General features: G+C 46.8%; 1 protein-coding gene across 3 annotated transcripts in view; it reads right to left on the bottom strand.

Annotated features, from left to right (window-relative positions):
- slc24a1 (solute carrier family 24 member 1) overlaps positions 1–9,679 on the bottom strand; it is a 33,457-nt gene extending 23,778 nt beyond the window's left edge. For all 3 annotated transcript variants that reach the window (XM_078427306.1, XM_078427307.1, XM_078427308.1), the window contains exon 1: positions 8,076–9,679. In XM_078427306.1, the coding sequence (XP_078283432.1) occupies positions 8,076–9,314 (1,239 nt within the window). In that variant the 5' untranslated portion in view covers positions 9,315–9,679. The remainder of the gene's footprint in view (positions 1–8,075) is intronic.
- Positions 9,680–17,934: the final 8,255 nt, after the last annotated feature.

Genomic DNA, 17,934 nt, shown 5'->3' with positions numbered 1-17,934 from the left:
CACAGACAGAACCAGTATATTGCTATGGCCTTTACATTTTGTTTTTAAATTAGCACTTTCTTTCGTACACGAAACTGACAACATATGCTGTACCTATCAAGGAAAATGGCAAGTTAGGAAACTTTTTAATGGGGGAGCAATTGTTCTTGTTTCCTTGAATAAATAGCAAAGCTCTTTAAAAGAGCCAGCTCGGGCACAATGAACCACATTCACTCCCTCTGATTAAGCTCCTTAATCACGTAGAATGAATTGAAAAGGAGCTTCCGTTTGTGGTCTAACATATAGAAACATAGAAAATAGGTGCAGGAGGAGGCCATTCGGCCCTTCGAGCCAGCACCGCCATTCCTTTTGATCATGGCTGATCGTCCACAATCAATAACCCGTGCCTGCCTTCTCCCCATATCCCTTGAGTCCACTAGCCCCCAGAGCTCTATCTAACTCTCTCTTAAATCCATCCAGTGATTTGGCCTCCACTGCCCTCTGTGGCAGAGAATTCCACAAATTCACAACCCTCTGGGTGAAAAAGTTCCTTCTCACCTCAGTTTTAAATGGCCGCCCCTTTATTCTAAGACTGTGGCCCCTGGTTCTGGACTCGCCCAACATTGGGAACATTTTTCCTGCATCTAGCTTGTCCAATCCTTTTATAATTTTATATATTTCTATAAGATCCAGATATAGAATTCAGTAAATGATTGAAAAATGCTGGAAAAACTCAGCAGGTCAGACAGCATCTGGGAAAAGAAAACCGGTTAACGTTTCAGCTCAAAGACCATTCATTAGAACTGAGAAGGAATCCTATTCTGAGGAAGGGTCTGCAACCTGAAAAATTAACTCTAGTTTCTTTCTCCACACCTGCAGCCTGACTCGTTGAGCATTTCCAATATTTGTTTTCAACGTTGTATTTCCAATTCTTTGATTATCAAACGCAGGGGGTTTTCTGTATGCAAATACATTCTAGTAAGTGTTCTCCATGGGAGGAATACATAATCTCTAATATGTACAAACTTAATTTGCTTAATTTATTTTTAGGGATATTATTCAGAGAGAGATAATGCCCCCATGACAGGAGAGCAGGATCCTGAAGCATCATCTTTGGATGAAGAGAGCTATGAAGATTCAGACAGATTAGCCTCCACCCAAGCTGGGAGCATGCCTGCAGGCGATACCAAAGGATGGGGTGTGAGACAGGCTAGTATGGACAGCTCTGGAAATCACGATGGGACTCCTAGGCAACAATTACAAATTGGTAGGTAAAGTCTGGGGTGAAGATTTGGTCAAAGAAATGTCTGCGGAAGACGAGTTCACCATCATGTCAGCTGTGACTTTGTTTAGATGGGAACAGAGGGAGACTGAGGGCTCATCAGGGTGTTAATCTAAAATGCAAGTTCTGCTTCTCTGCCACAGATGTCACATAATATACTGATGGTTTTCTGCATTTTCTATTCTTATTTCAGATTTCCAATTCTTTTGGGGGTTTTTCAGGTAAAATCTGGGTCTAATCTGCCAATACAAAATCTCAAAATATTTAAACTGACATTACAAGCTGGCATTACCATAACAATGTGATACAAAATGCAAATAGATTTTTAATGTATTGTAACAAATGATGCTCATCTTATTAACTCTGATAGGGCAAATCCTGATTTTGATTCCCTTCATGTTAAATACATTTTGGAAAGTTTGACTAATCTTCTTAAATTTTTTGAAGAGGTTACCAGGGAAATTGATAAGGGCAAGGCTGTGGATGTTGTCTATATGGACTTCAGTAAGGCATTTGACAAGGTTCCACATGAAAGGTTGATTAAGAAGGTTAAATCGTTGGGTATTAATAGTGAGGTTGCAAGATGGATTCAACAATGGCTGAATGGGAGATACCAGAGGGTAATGGTTGACAATTGTATGTCAGGTTGGAGGCCAGTGTCTAGTGGAATGCCCCAAGGATCTGTGTTGGGTCCACTGTTGTTTGTCATTTACATTAATGATCTGGATGATGGTGTGGCAAATTGGATTAGTAAATATGCAGATGATTCTAAGATAGGTGGAGTAGTTGATAGTGAGGTAGATTTTCAAAGTCTACAGAGAGACTTGGGCCTTTTGGAAGGGTGGGCTGAAAGATGGCAGATGGAGTTTAATGCTGATAAGTGTGAGGTGCTGCATTTTGGTAGGACAAATCAAAATAGGACGTACAGGGTAAATGGTAGGGAATTGAGGAATGCAGTGGAACAGAGGGATCTGGGAATAACTGTGCATTGTTCCCTGAAGGTGGAATCTCATGTGGATAGGGTGGTGAAGAAGGCGTTTGGTATGCTTGCCTTTATAAATCAGAGCATCGAGTATAGAAGTTGGGATGTAATGTTGAAATTGTACAGGGCATTGGTGAGGCCGAATCTGGAGTATGGTGTGCAGTTCTGGTCGCCAAATTATAGGAAGGATGTCGACAAAATGGAGAGGGTACAGAGGAGATTTACTAGAATGTTGCCTGGGTTTCAGCACTTAGGCTACAGAGAGAGGTTGAATAGGTTGGGTCTTTATTCTTTGGAGCGTAGAAGGTTGAGGGGGGACTTGATAGAGGTTTTTAAAATTTTGAGAGGGACGGACAGAGTTGACGTGGGTAGGCTTTTCCCTTTGAGAGTGGGGAAGATTCCAACAAGGGGACATAGCTTCAGAATTGAGGGACAAAGGTTTAGGGGTAACATGAGGGGGAACTTCTTTACTCAGAGGGTTGTGGCTGTATGGAATGGGCTTCCGGTGGAAGTGGTGGAGGCTGGCTCGATTTTATTATTTAAGAGTAAATTGGATAGGTATATGGATAGGAGGGGATTGGAGGGTTATGGTCTGAGTGCAGGTAGATGAGACTAGGTCAGGGAGAATGGTCGGCGTGGACTGGTAGGGCCGGACAGGCCTGTTTCCATGCTGTAGTTGTTATATGTTATATGTTATATGTGCGAAATGGCAATCTCAATTGCTAATGAAACTCACTTTTTATACAAAAAATGAAGAGTATACAAACGGATACCAGCCCATCTTGAACTTGGGGTCACTGTTTACAAGTAAAGGGGGACCCATTTAAGATAGAGAGGAGGTGAATATTTTTCTCTCAGAGCATCAGGTGTGTTTGGAATTCTTGTTCTCAAAGGGTGGTGGAGAATCTTTGAATATTTTTAAGACTGAAATGGTTCTAATAAGCAAAGGGTTAAAAGGTTGCCACTGATAGATGGCATGCAAAGCGGATGTTATAATTAGATCAGCCGTGATTTTAGTGACTAGTGAAGAGGTCTGAGAGACAGATTGCTTCCTGCTTGTAATTTGTCAATCTCTGAGGCAATGTCTTCATTCTCTTTGCTTCTCCTACAATCGTTCCCAACAAGCACTCATGGAGATTGGGGCATTGTGTCCTAACACCCCATAGCTGAGGACATTTGGAGTCCAAGGCTTAAAAATACTCTGTTAGATTGGAATAACAACCTGGTTGATTCAAACTGAGAATTTATTTCCTTTCTCATCTTATCAATAGGGAAATGTGACCTTGATGGATTGTAGAGACAACTTTTAGTCCATGAAACCACAATTCTTTTGTAAATTTTCTAAAGCCATTTATTACAGGAACCCAAAAACGTTGCATGGTGTTTCTATGTATTAATTACTGGAATCTGCCTAGTTGGACTTTTACCTTGAGCCTGTTATTATCATTTAGTTCTTCAACGTTGAGAAACAATAGGGAGCTAAACACTGGGATATCATGACTCATTGACTTGATGCTCATTGACTTGGTCAATGAGGAAGCTTCCGAGGACACTCTTAAAGTAGGAGACCAAGCTAGAGCAGTTTGGGAAGTGTTCCAGTTACGTTTGATAATAAGATCGTTTTCAGGAGACACAAAAAAACTGCTGTTGCTAGAATCTGGAGCCAAAACAAAATTGAAGTGCTGGAGGAACATGTGTTCGATGTGTGTAGGTTAATGTACAGATGACATTTCTCTTTGGGACCTTTCTTCGTGTTTATTTTCAATCTTTCCACATAACTGTCTCCCTTTCCAATCTGCACAAAACTCTCACGCAGAAAACCAGAAACCACTTCAAACTGATGGATTTGAGTCACGTCTGCTGGTTAATTGGAGAGAAGAAGGTCAGTTATTTTTTACCATGTTGTTTTAGTTTAATGATTTTAGCTACTTCCAGGTGTTTTATGTGTTTTAATTAATTTTAGATTTTTATCAGAAAAGAAAGTAATTCTTAATCTTTTTCAGTATTTAATTACATTTTCAAAGTAGTTGAAATCACTTACAAACAAAGCTCCACCCCCATCTTTGCTGCCTGTCAAAGACCACCTGTGTTTCGGGGATGGGGCCTTTCTATGACTCCACCCATGATACAGATATTCAGACCTGGCTGTGTGAATGGAGGGGCAGGCCGTTAGTGAGCCCAGCCCTCTTCTGCTGGCCCAACGAATGTGGGGTTGGGATGGCAAGCAATGATTGCAGGTCATGGAGACACATGAGAGAACACTAACACTCCGCCAACACTCTAATTCATCTGGCACAACTCGCTCTCACCCTCAACAACCTCTTTCAATTAATCCCACTTTCCACAAATCAAAGGAATAGTCATGAGCACTTGCATGGCCCCCAGCTGCACCAGTCTTTATAGTGGCTACAGGGAATAGTCCTTGTTCCAAATTTACTCTGGTACCTTTCCCCAACTCGTTCTCTGCTACACTGATGTTCTCTGCTGCATTGTTGCTGCTTCCTGTACTCGTTAGGATTTTACCCTCTTTTCCACCAACCCTACCCTCAAATTCACCTGGTAAAAGGTCCAACACCTGTCTCCTTATCTCCTCTCCAACCTCCATCCAAAGAAAATGAAGTCCTTCCAGGTGAGGCAGATTCAAGTGGACTTCCTCTAATCTGGCCGATTACATTTGGTGACCTCATCTACACTGGTGAGACCAAGTGCAGACTGGACACGGTGGACCTGACCTGACGGCTGACATCTTGAGCTTCCAGTTACATCTCATTTCAACTTCCTTTCCCATTTCCACACCCACCTTTCCTCAGTTTTCCACACCCACATTTCTTCACACCCAGGATGAGGACAAATGCAAACAAGAAGAACAACACCTGATATTCCACTTGGGGAGCCTACAGCCCAATGGTATGAATGTTGATTTTTCAATTTAAGGATCCCTGACCCTACTTTGTTTCTTTCTCACTCTTTCCAGTCCACACAGGGTCTCTCTCCCTTTGTTCACTTTTTTCATCCCTCCCCCTCTCCTCCCTCATTACCAAGATTCATCTCTCTCCCCCTCCTGGTTCCATTTGGCCATCATCATCCCTTAACTGGTTCCGCCTATCGTCTATCTGACCACTTTATATCAGCCATCTCCCCTCTACATTGTCAGTCTTAATGCAATGTCTTGACCCAAACGGTTGACCATCCCTTTGCTGTGTACTTCCCCCAGTCTGTTCTTGGCTCCAGATTCCAGGCTGTTTCCTGGATGCAGTGGGTTCTGTCTTTGCAATCTTTAGTTGGGGAAGTTTTCTGCACATCACTACAAGCTGTTAAATGGGTGGACAATTTCCAGATGGTTGAGTGGTCACAATGGTCATGCTTTCTTTTTTTAGGTAAATGGAAGGGTGGTATTTTACACAAAATGTGAATAACTGGTATGGTGAACTAAATACGTAAAATTAAGCCCGTGTGTATCCACAATATTTAATCTCTCCCTTTTTCACAGGCTCGTGCAAAGCTCCACAGCAATAAGTTTAAAATGGGTCAAGGTAACACAGGATTAATCAGAGTGAATTATGAACAGTCCCTGTGAGATGAGCTACCGCTGGAGGTTACTCAAGGAAAGATAGCAGACAAACCCTGTCACAGCCTGGGACACTTCCTGTCTGCAACTCATGTCATTACCATGACAAGGGAACTATTTGAAAGAAAAGGTAATTTACTAATAACTGAGACTGTCAGCAGACTGTGGTTATTGACTGAATTGAATGAGCAGTGTGCATGGAGGTTGCAAAATAATTTCAATGGCATACAAATTTTCTGGTTGCTCTAAAGTGTGTGTGCTGTTGAGAAACAATTTGCAAGTATACTCAGATCAGGAGTTCATTGTTGGAATTTATCAAACACATTGTCGTGGAGATTGAGTTGGAAGCGAGGTCACCAAAGCCATCTGTTGGAACAGCCAGGGTTCCAGCTCAACTTCTCTCCAACATAACAATGTGTAATTCCAACCTTTAGACATAAAGTAGTTTGAAAGAACAAAGGGTAGAGGAAGAATAATTGACTCCTTGGGCATGGGATTTATGCCTGCTTAACAAAAGTACCCCACACCTTTGCAGGAAATGAACAATGCATGTAGCTGGAAAAGGGAGGTCCTTGAGCAGATTTGTAGAGTGATGAAGCAACATATTAACTGTATGAAATAAGTGCTGAACATAGCCAGCAGGTCAAGCAATATCTGTGGAAAAAGAAACAGAGTTGTGTGTTCAGGTTGAAGCTCTTTGTTCTAACTGGGAAAGAGGGAGACCAAGTCAACAACCCAAATCCTCACTTTCCCATTTCTGACCAAGTTCTTTGACCTTGACTCATTAACTCGCTTTTCTCTTCCATAGATTCTGCCTGAGCTGCGGTGTGTTTCCAGCATGTTCTGATTTTTTACATTTCCCTTTGCGGAAGAATGCTGGAACTGGCCAGCTACTTGAACAGTGAACATGCTGATATTACAGCTGAAACCTTACAGCAGAGCTGGCCAGTCCTGATACAGAAGAAAAGCAAGTTTTTTAAGATAATTAAATTCTTCGTTGAGTCCCAAGAGCTGCAACATGCCCAGGTGGAAGGTGAGGTGTTGTTCCTCAAGCTTGGGCCAGAGATTGAACAATCTGGATGGAGAATGCTGGTGACAGGGAACTAGAAGCCCAGAGTCACCCCTATGGTGCTCTGTATTTGGCATCTGTGAGACTTCTAATGTCCTCCACCATTTTGCCAACTGGCCCATCTTCACCATGGATGTCCAATCACTCTTTGTCTCCATCACAGACCTGAAGGGCCTGAGAGCCTTCTGAATCTGTCCCCACAATTAACTACTTCTCCTTCAACTCCACTCACTATCTCCAAATTAAAGGTGAAGTGATGTGAACTTGTACTGCCTGAGCTACTTGTGGGAGACAAGGAGCAGTCCTTGTTTCAGTCCTATTTTGGTCTGCACTCTTATTCTAATGCAGTGGTGTGGCTTACTTTGTTTGCAACTTCTGTCAGTTCCAACAAGATCCCATTACCACACATATTCTCCACCCCTCTCTTTTCAGCCCTCCCGTTGTGACTCTGATCTGCTCTTCCACCCCCGTCTACCTTTCCCCGCCCCCGTCATTTCGTATTTTCACTTCCCAACATCCAGGGACCCTATCAGTTTTTTTAGATAAGACAGCGATTCTTGCACTTCTCGCATATGAGTGTACCAGTGGAGAACTAACGCTCAGACTGCAGGGGCGGACCTGAGCATACTGTTCCATGCCACTGAAATTCTTCATTCCACTTCACTCTGTGGTCTCTGCACGCACAGTTTCACTAATACACACCAGTTACACTGATTGATACACACTCAGTCTCACACACACACAGTCTCACTGAGAAAACACTCAGTCTCACTAATACACACTCAGTCACTCTGACACACACTCACAGTCTCACTAATACGCACTCAGTCTCACTGATACACAGTCTCCTGATACACACTCTGTCTCACTAAGACACACACACACAGTCTCTGACACCCCCACGTCGTCTCATTGGTACACACTCAGTCTCACCCACACACAGACCGTCTCACTGAAACACACTCAGTCTCACTGACTCACACTCACTGATACACATTCAGTCTCACTGATACACAGTCTCACTGACCCACGCTCAATCTCACTCACACTGACACTTCCAGGCGGCCGGGGCATTGGAAGCCGTCTGCTTGTAGTTACCAGTCAGTCTGCCACAGGGACCTTGGACGGGGAGGGAAGGAAGAAGCCGCCGGGACCCGCTGCTGCGAGGAGGCGCCCGGAGCCGATGCGGCCTCACCTTGAGCATGGACATGACTTTCACCACGTTGCTGTTTTTGGTGACCTTGCGTTTGAACCACTGCTCGATCTCGGCGTTGAACTTCATGAAGCTGACGTAGGCCAGGTATCCGAACAGCAGGCACAGACTCTCCCACCAGCGGATCATGTTGTCCAGGAAGAAGACGATCAGCATCAGCAGGTCGATGATGTAGAAGGAGACGTCGCGGAAGAGCGGCCACCAGGTCAGGTGCAGGATCTCCCGGGAGACGATGGCGCACATGCCGATCACGAAGAGGATGTTGAAGACGGCCGAGCCCACGATGGTGCCGATGCCCACGTTGCTGTGCGAGATGAAGATCCCGATGAGGGAGGTGAAGAGTTCTGGCGCCGAGCCCCCGGCGGCCATGAAGGTCGCCCCCGCCACGTCGTCCGAGATCTCCATCTTCTCAATGATCGCGCCCAGGGACGGCACGAAGAACTCGTCGCAAACCAGCGCCAGCGCGATGAACATGTAACCCATGCCCATCACATGGAGAAACACCCAGCCCTGCCGGCGCTCCTCCACGCTGAACAAATCCATCGGGTACTCGCCCTTGGTGTGCCTGAGCGGCGGCTCCCCGCTGTGGTCCACCCCCCCGCTGTGGTCCACCCCTCCGCTGCCGCCCGGTGCCAGGGCCGTGGGCGCCGGCACGATCTCGTTGCCCACCAGGATACATCCCTTCAGTCTGGGCTTCTCCGACGCCGCCGCTTCACTCTCGCTGCCGCTGCTGATGGTCTGGTTGGGAGGAGCCAGGGGTGATGGGGGCCATTTGGTAGAGTCTCTGGTTAACGGGTTGTTGGAGCCGAGGATCTCTGGCCCAGGGCTCCTGGTCCGGGTGAGACCAGGGTTGGGGGTGCTAGTCCCGTCGGGGCCGGGATGGGAATTCGGGGTCTGGGAGAGCCCGGGGTGAACGCTTCTGGTCTCCGCTAGACCGGGGTCGGGACTGCTGGTCGTGGGAAGCCCGGGGTCGGTACTTCTAGTCCCGGAGAGTCCGGGGTGCGGGTCCTGGGTGCTGGAGAGCTCGCTGTGCGCGCTGCCAGATGTGACTTGCAGTAGTCTTCTGCTGTAAGGGAAGGAGGCGCCTCCGGCTCCCGCTCCCCACTGCGTTGATCCCGGCCAGGATCCGATGGGGAACCGCGAGAGAGAGCAAATGATCAGCGCTGCGAACAGGAAGACTACCCGGCTCCGGCTCAGTCTCTTCCTGCGCCCCGGAAACATCTCGCCTCCGCTCCTCAACGCTCCAATGTCCAATGTTGCAAATTTAGACCAGGCCCATCAACGGTGCCCCGGCCACCAGCCTCTGTCCCCGCGATGAATGGGGAGGTGGTCCCTGCTCCTGGATCACGGACTCATTTCCAGGGACACTCCGTCGTCCAACCCTGGGCTTCTCGTTCTAAAGAGATTTGGGAGAAGGTGAGCGCGGCAGCTTTAAGCCGGGATCTGTAATCAGATCTGCGCAGCTCGCCCGCCCTGAACCTGAACCTGAGCCTGATCCTCCGGCGGGCGGGCGGACGGGGACAGAGCCGAGCACCGACTAACCAGGGCGCCAAGCCGATGTTAATCAGGCTCCCGACCTGCACAATCTTGACCCATTTCTGCAGAAGAAAGAACAACTCGGGGACCGGTGTCTATGGAAACTGAAATAATTTACTCTCTGAATACTCAAGCAATTCTAATCAGGTCATTAAATATTCGTTGAATCTGATTAAGGATCCCGAACGACCGGTCCTTTCCGTTCACACTGGCCCGTCCTGGGCCGGGCTAGGCACACGCTCTGTCGCACCGGGACAAGGTCGTGGCTTGGAGCTTCGGGGAGAGGGGGATCGTTCCAACTCCGAACTTCGATCTGAGTTCGGCGACAATGACCATTGTTTTCAGTACGTAAGGGTCCCGCAGCGCCCTTAAATCCCAAAAAAATGGGAAATAGTGGAGCGGGATGGGCGAGGATTTATGAAGAGGAATCACGCCTAATGGTGTTCTGGTGGCGTGACTTGTGGAACGGATAAGGGGATCCAATGAATGTGGGGTTTTTTTTATTTTGAGAGGGTCTTTCGGTCGGGTCCCAAGCGGGAAATTGATCAACAAGGGGTTGGGAATATTCATGCACTAGCGTGGACTGCCAGTATTTCCCCGGCAGCATATTTCACGCACCTGTAGGAAAATAACTTGCCATCAAAACTCCTTAAATCTTGCCTTAAGGCTACGTCCTCTGGTATTTGCCACTTCCGCCCTAACGTTAGTGACTTTGACAATCGACCTCTGGTAGATTGACCTCGATGCCTCTGGTAGTGTAAGAAAATAACTGCAGATGCTGGTACAAATCGAAGGTATTTATTCACAAAATGCTGGAGTAACTCAGCAGGTCAGGCAGCATCTCAGGAGAGAAGGAATGGGTAACGTTTCGGGTCCCGAACCGTCACCCATTCCTTCTCTCCTGTGATGCTGCCTGACCTACCTATGCCTCTCATCTTTATATAAACCCAAGCGAAAACAATGAAAGTCTGTCCAACTTTTCCTGATTGCAAATAGTCTCTAATGCAGGCATCGTCCTGGCGAACCACTTCTGTCCCCTCTCCAGAATCTCCACAACCTTCCTGTGAAGTGAAACCAGAACTGCCCGCAATACTCCAAATGTGGCCCAAAAAACGTTTTGTACATCTGCAACGTTACCCTCCGGCTTTTTCACATAATGCCCCCACTATTGAAGGCAAGAATGTGGTGCCTTCATTCCCACGCTATCTACCTGTTCAGCCGTTTTCAAGACCCCCCTGTTCAATGTCCTTACTGTGTTGTGCCCTTTACTGTACATTTCCTTCTTACATGTCATCTTTCAAAATGCAACACTTTTCACTTTTTTGGCTTAAACATCATCTGCCAATCCTCCACCAATATTTCCAACTGGTGTGTATCCTGTTGCATTCTTTGACAACATTCCTCACTTCCATAGCACATCACCCCCCCTCCAAATAACCCCTGTGTTCTGTGACAAAACCAATTTTGAATTCAGTATATCATGGCACCGTGGGGGTGTCCCATGTGCCTTCCACCTCGGATCAGCCTGGCATGAATGTTACTCATCTGAACAAAAGGACGTACTAGCAATAGGTGGAATGCAGCGAAGATTCACCAGGTTGATCCAGGAGAGATTTCGCGGTCTCAGACTGCACTTTCCGGAGTTTGGAAGAATTTGAGGTGATTTCATTTCAATTTAACACAATCCTTCGAGGCCTGGACAGAGTTGATGATGGGGGGTGTTTCACTTGGCTGAAGAGTCTCGAATCAGAATAAGGGCCGATAATCGTCTCACCCTGGTCATTCCTTCTCCCTGCACCCGTCCTGCAGAAGGTAGAGAAGCTTGAAAGCACGCAACGCCAGACACAGGAACAGCTTCTTCGTTATCTGAACGGTCCTTCTCTAAAGCTAAGATACCGTTCGATTCACCATTGAGGACATTGGATTTTATGTAGGGAACTGATGCTGAAAACGATATTCTGCACTCTGTATCTCGCCCGTTGCTCTATCTTTCGCACGAGTTTAAACTGATTACAACTATGTTAGGTATGTTGAGATAGCATTCAAACTGAAGCTTTTAACCGTGCCTCGCTATGTGTGATAATAATAAACCTAACCCAAGGGTTAAACAGTTTAGAACCAATGAGAGGAACATTTCTTCATCGGACACTGAATATATTATGAAATTCCCAACCCAGAAGAGCTGTGGACCCTCGGACCTTGGATTCATTCAACGTTGAAATTCATAGATCTTCTATCGATACTCTGGCATTAAAGAAATCAAGAGATTTGGGGACAGGGCGGGAGAATGGTGCCGGGGTCAGCCATGATCTTGTGGATCCCCGGGAACTATATGGCCTCCTGTTCACAGATTTCCTTTGTTATTATTGTGATCAATCATTATTACTTATTTAACAGACTCCGGAAAAGACGGTGCTGAGCCAGGGGGCTGTGGAGCATTACAGGCCAGGTGCGAAGCAGTGTAGTCCCGGGAGACTCATTACAGTCCCGGGAGACTTTCCCCCGGATGATAGCTGTAGGACGCGCCGAGGGTTGTTCAGACGCCGCGCTTCTTTCCACTGCGTTTTATTGCGGGACTGTCTCTTCGGAACCGAGTTTCAGCACCTCGGACAGAGACCCGGCTCCAGCCGACCCAGAGCATGGGTCCGGGACTGCGGGTTGGTACCGCGCAGGGGACCGCGAATGGAGGGGAGACGGGGGTAAGGAGAGGCCGCATCCTTCTCTCCAGTTGATTGATGGCTGGCTAGTGGCTGTGTCCGGCCGGAACCAGAGACTAGAGTTCACTCAATGACGGATGGCTGGCAATAACTTTTCTTGAATAAAAGAGATAGGATTGTTGTTATCCACAGTCCAGGCAGCCTCTGGGAAACCCGGAGTAAGAATCGGTATGACTGGATCCATGTAAATGCTCCAATCACAGAGCGATACAGCGCGGCTCGCCGAGTTGGTGCCGATCACCAACCACCCATTGACACCAACCCATGTTTCATTCTCCAAATATTTCCATCAACTCCCCCAGTTTCAACCACTCACCTGCACACTACAGGCAATTCACGACGCCAATTAACCTTCCAATCCCCACGAGGTGTCCTGGAGTCCAAATCCAAGAGATCTCTGCACAATTTCATCACGGTTGTTGAGGATAGGAAGAGTAGAGGCCTATTAGGAGGGAGTGAAACAAAGTTAACTCTCTCCTCTATTCCTTGTCATTGTGTTATGGACATGGTGTCGTGTTCCTTAGAGCGAGTAGTGGTTTGGAACTAAGTGGTTGTGATACCTCTGGTGCGGCTTTGCACCGGGTGCGTAGATGATGTGGCTGTGGCCAGTGGGACCTTTAAGGGGATGCGTCGCAACCTCAAGATTGTGGAGGAATTCTATGCTAAGACTCTCCAAATAAATGTGAGTAAGTCTGCTGAATTGTTTTTGTCTGCCAAACATAAAACCTTTACCGATAATAGGATTAGTCGTTGGGAAATCCATAAATTAGATTTAGCGTTCATAGAGTGCGATCCTTTGAAGAATATGTGGATATTAGCCATTAGCCATCTGGTTAGACAAGACCAGGCTTAAACCTACTCAGAAACCCAAGCTTGCTAAAGAGTTCGTGATATCTTTATTTTATCCTTTAATCTTGGACGATGTTTCGCAAAACACGTCGTCAAGGTTGGATGACGTTTCCAGAAAGTTTGCCAAAAATATATTATATCTCCCAATTAGTGTTGGTGATGGTCTTTTCTATTGCAGGCTTCGCAAAGGGGCCTTTCCTTAATATCCCTAAATTGTTCCTCATTACGGTGGCGCAGCGGTAGAGTTGCTGCCTTACAGCGAATGCAGCGCCGGAGGTTCGATCCTGACTACGGGCGCCGTATGTACGGAGTTTGTACGTTCTCCCCGTGACCTGCGTGGGTTTTCTCCGAGAACTTCGGTTTCCTCCCACACTCCAAAGACGTACAGGTATGTAGGTTAATTGGCTGGGCAAATGTAAAAATTGTCCCTAGTGGGTGTAGGATAGTGCGGGGATCGCTGGGCGGCGCGGACCCGGACAAAAAAAAAAGTCAGCGTTAAAAAAAAAGACCTTATGTCCTTTATAGATATGCGAGAGTAATATTTCTAGAGTTAGGTAGAGTTAGGGAACTGGTGGAACTGAAGTATGTCAAGGGCCATAATGGTAGGACACGTAATAAACGTCTTGAAGCTATTGGGAATAACGTGGCAGGGGTTAATGTCAGTGGATGGGAGGAGGTGTTCTTTCAGTGAACTATCCTTCCGGTGCATGGGTTGCTTATTTTAAGGTTGGTCTCAACTCTAACTGGTGAATTAAGCGGTTGTACTCGTTTTTAAAGTCCAACTTGAAAGGTAAAGGTGATACGTTTGCTCTGGTCCTTGCAATGCAGACTGCGATGCCGTGATCTTTCGTGGGTGCCGCTGTCTTCTAATGTTCGATCACAGATACCTGCCTTTAGGGATTTGTGAAATTCTGGTAATCCACGATCTGACTATCTGGATATCTTGATGGTTCTCCATCGGACTCTGTTGAAAGAAGGAGACGAGGCAAACGGATACACGTGTTTTGCAAACTAATGCCATTTGGAAGGCAGCACCTGTGGCTCCCAGCGGAAGACTACCCTGACCACACGCCGGGCCCCGTCCCTGCGTCCCCTTCCTACTCGCTGGGGCACCCGTTCCTGCTCTAGACATTCACCTGGATCCGTGTCCCGCACTCTTTTTACATTTACCGGGGCCTTATTCCAAAGAACAGTACAGCACAGAAAGAGACCTTTCGGCCCACAATGTCTGTGCCGATTATGATGCCAATCTAAATGTATCCTACCTAGAAACATAGAAACATAGAAAATAGGTGCAGGAGTAGGCCCTTCGAGCCTGCACCGCCATTCAATATGATCATGGCTGATCATCCAACTCAGTATCCCGTACCTGCCTTCTCACAATACCCCCGATCCCTTTAGCCACAAGGGCCACATCTAACTCCCTCTTAAATATAGCCAATGAACTGGCCTCAACTACCTTCTGTGGCAGAGAATTCCACAGATTCACCACTCTCTGTGTGAAAAAAAGCTTTCTCATCTCGGTCCTAAAAGACTTCCCCCTTATCCTTAAACTGTGACCCCTTGTTCTGGACTTCCCCAACATCGGGAACAATCTTCCTGCATCTAGCCTGTCCAACCCCTTAAGAATTTTGTAAGTTTCTATAAGATCCCCTCTCAATCTTCTAAATTCCAGCGAGTACAAGCCGAGTCTATCCAATCTTTCTTCATATGAAAGTCCTGCCATCCCAGGAATCAATCTGGTGAACCTTCTCTGTACTCCCTCTATGGCAAGAATGTATTTCCTCAGATTAGGAGACCAAAACTGTCCGCAATACTCCAGGTGTGATCTCACCAATGCCCTGTACAACTGCAGCAGAACCTCCCTGCTCCTATACTCAAATCCCCTCGCTATGAATGCCAACATACCATTCGCTTTCTTCACTGCCTGCTGCACCTGCATGCCTACTTTCAATGACTGGTGCACCACGACACCCAGGTCTCGCTGCATCTCCCCTTCTCCTAATCGGCCACCATTCAGATAATAGTCTGCTTTCCTGTTCTTGCCACCAAAGTGGATAACCTCACATTTATCCACATTATACTGCATCTGCCATGCATTTGCCCACTCACCTAACCTATCCAAGTCACGTTGCAGCCTCCTAGCATCCTCCTCACAGCTAACACTGCCCCCCAGCTTCGTGTCATCCGCAAACTTGGAGATGTTGCATTCAATTCCCTCGTCCAAATCATTTATATATATTGTAAATAGCTGGGGTCCCAGCACTGAGCCTTGCGGTACCCCACTAGTCACTGCCTGCCATTCTGAAAAGGGCCCGTTTATTCCTACTCTTTGCTTCCTGTCTGCCAGCCAGTTCTCTATCCACATCAATACTGAACCCACAATACCGTGTGCTTTAAGTTTGCATACTAATCTCTTATGTGGGACCTTGTCGAAAGCCTTCTGGAAGTCCAGATATAACACATCCACTGGTTCTCCCTTATCCACTCTACTAGTTACCTGCCTGCACATGAGCCGTATCCTTCTACTCCCTGCCTGCACATCCATGTGTTGGTGTAAATGCCTCTTAAAAGTTGATATTGCCTGGCAGTAGAATCCAGACGCCCACCCCAACGTGTGGAAAACACTTGTCCTACAGGTTTAACCCCCCGTCTCGCATCTTAACCCTATGCCCTCTGGTATTTGAGAATCAGGGTTACGTAACCCCTCTAGTTCCCCACGTTTTCTTTAAACTTAGGGTTGATAGTAATAATTAGCATTCTACCGTGTAACGTTTACATTTAAAAAATCGGAATTAAGTATTGCTCGGCATCTCACACTCGATAGCGAGTCCGATACCAGGTGTTACGAGTGTACAGAATTAAAGGAGTTTTATTGTAAAACAGCAGCCTGGAGACGAGAGTGAACAGGTAAAACTCCTTTAATTCGGAGCATTAGTGTTGCCGGACAAACGGGTGTTTTGTATTAGTGCTCCATTACATATTGAATTCACTATTGTTTCTTTAGATGTTGCACAGAAGAATAACACATTTTGTGGTGAAGCTGATGGATAGAAGGAGCGTCGGGCACAGACGCGGGAGAGTTTAGCTGAGCTGGAAGTTCACCCCTCGGCTTCATGGAGCCCAGGTTCGGCTGCAGAGAGCAGGATGGCCGGGAGAGGGCGGTGGCGTTGCGCGGGGAATACAACGCGCTCCGAAATCTCGGCTGACGCAAGCAGAATGTGTGTAAAGATAGACTCAAAGTGCTGGAGCAACTCAGCGGGTCGGGTAGCATCTCTGGAGAAAAAGGATGGGTGACGTTTCGGGTCAGAACCCTTTTCAGACCTGAAACAGCACCTATGCATGTTCTCCAGGGACCTACCTGACCCACTGAGTTACTCAAGCACTTTTCTATGACTCGGCATCTGCGGTTCCTATTACAGACTGTGGATAAAGACAAGCACAATACATTTAAAATGTAAACACGGGAAAGAAATAGTCCAGCCACCTAGGCAACAGCATTGGCCCCATTTAATCTTCAATTAGGGCAACACAGTGGTAGAATTGTTGTCTTACAACGCCGGAGACCCGGATTCCATCCTGACTACGGGTGCTGTCAGTATAAAGTTTGTACGTTCTGCCCGTGACCGCGTGGGCTTTCTTCAGGTGGTCCGGTTTCCTACCACACTCCAAAGACGTATAGGTTTGTACGTTAATTGGCTTCATTTAAAAAAATGTAGGTTGTTCGCAGTGTGAAGTGTACATTACTCCAAGTTAAATTGTTTAATGCTGTTTATCTTTATTCATTTTTTATCCATGAGTGAATCATGACAATGAACATTTTTGAGTATTCTCAAAGATAGTGTTGATCCTTAAATCAGTATGGTTTCAATGTCACAGGCAAAATGCAAACACGTACTTCACCTAGAAAGGTGGAAGATAGATGGGAGCAGGATAAAGCCTGTCGAGTGATAGGTGGATATGGGTGAGGGGATGATCGAAGGTCAGAGAGGAAAAGAGCAAAGATGTGAGATGAGGATGGAACAGTTGTGAATTGTGAAGCTGGAGGATGGAAGTAAATGGGAGGAAGTAGGTACAAGTCCAGGTGGGCCGGGGTATATTTATATACAACAGTAAGCTATCCAAGTGGACTATGAGGTACTGTTCCTCCAGTTTGTGTGTGGCCTCCCTCTCTGGTGATGGAGGAGGCCCAGGATAGAATGGCAGGTTGGGAATGGGAAGAGGAGTTAAAATAGTTAGCAACCAGAAGATCCAGCAGGCCTTGGCAGACCAAGTGCAAGAATTGTCGAGTTCTCGCTTGGTCTCGTCGATGTTTAGGAGGCCATATCCGGAACACAGAATGCAGTAGATGAGGTTAGAGGAGACGCATGTGAACCTCTGTCTCACCTGGAAGGACTGCTGGGGTCTCTGGGTGGATGTGAAGGAGGAGGTATAGGGACAGGTTTACATCTGCAGTTGCAGGGGAAAGTATCTGGGGAGGGATGACTTGGGTGGCTAGAGATGAGTGAACCCAGGAGTTGCGGAGGGAGCGGTCTCTGTGGAAGGCAGAAATGGGTGGGAATGGGAAGATGTGACTGGTAGTGGAATCATGTTGAAGGTGGTGGAAATGTTAGAGAACCCCAACCCCAGCCCCCCCTCCCCCACGACAATCAGCTTGAAGAAGGGTCCAACCGAAACATCATCTATCCATGTTCTCCAGAGATGCTGCCTGATCCGCTGAGATACTCTTGCACTTTGTG

This window comes from Rhinoraja longicauda, chromosome 33 (genome assembly GCF_053455715.1).
Source record: "Rhinoraja longicauda isolate Sanriku21f chromosome 33, sRhiLon1.1, whole genome shotgun sequence".
NCBI lineage: Eukaryota > Metazoa > Chordata > Chondrichthyes > Rajiformes > Arhynchobatidae > Rhinoraja > Rhinoraja longicauda.
The sequence above is the reverse complement of the archived record's forward strand: the minus strand, read 5'-3'. Positions and strand labels throughout refer to the sequence as shown.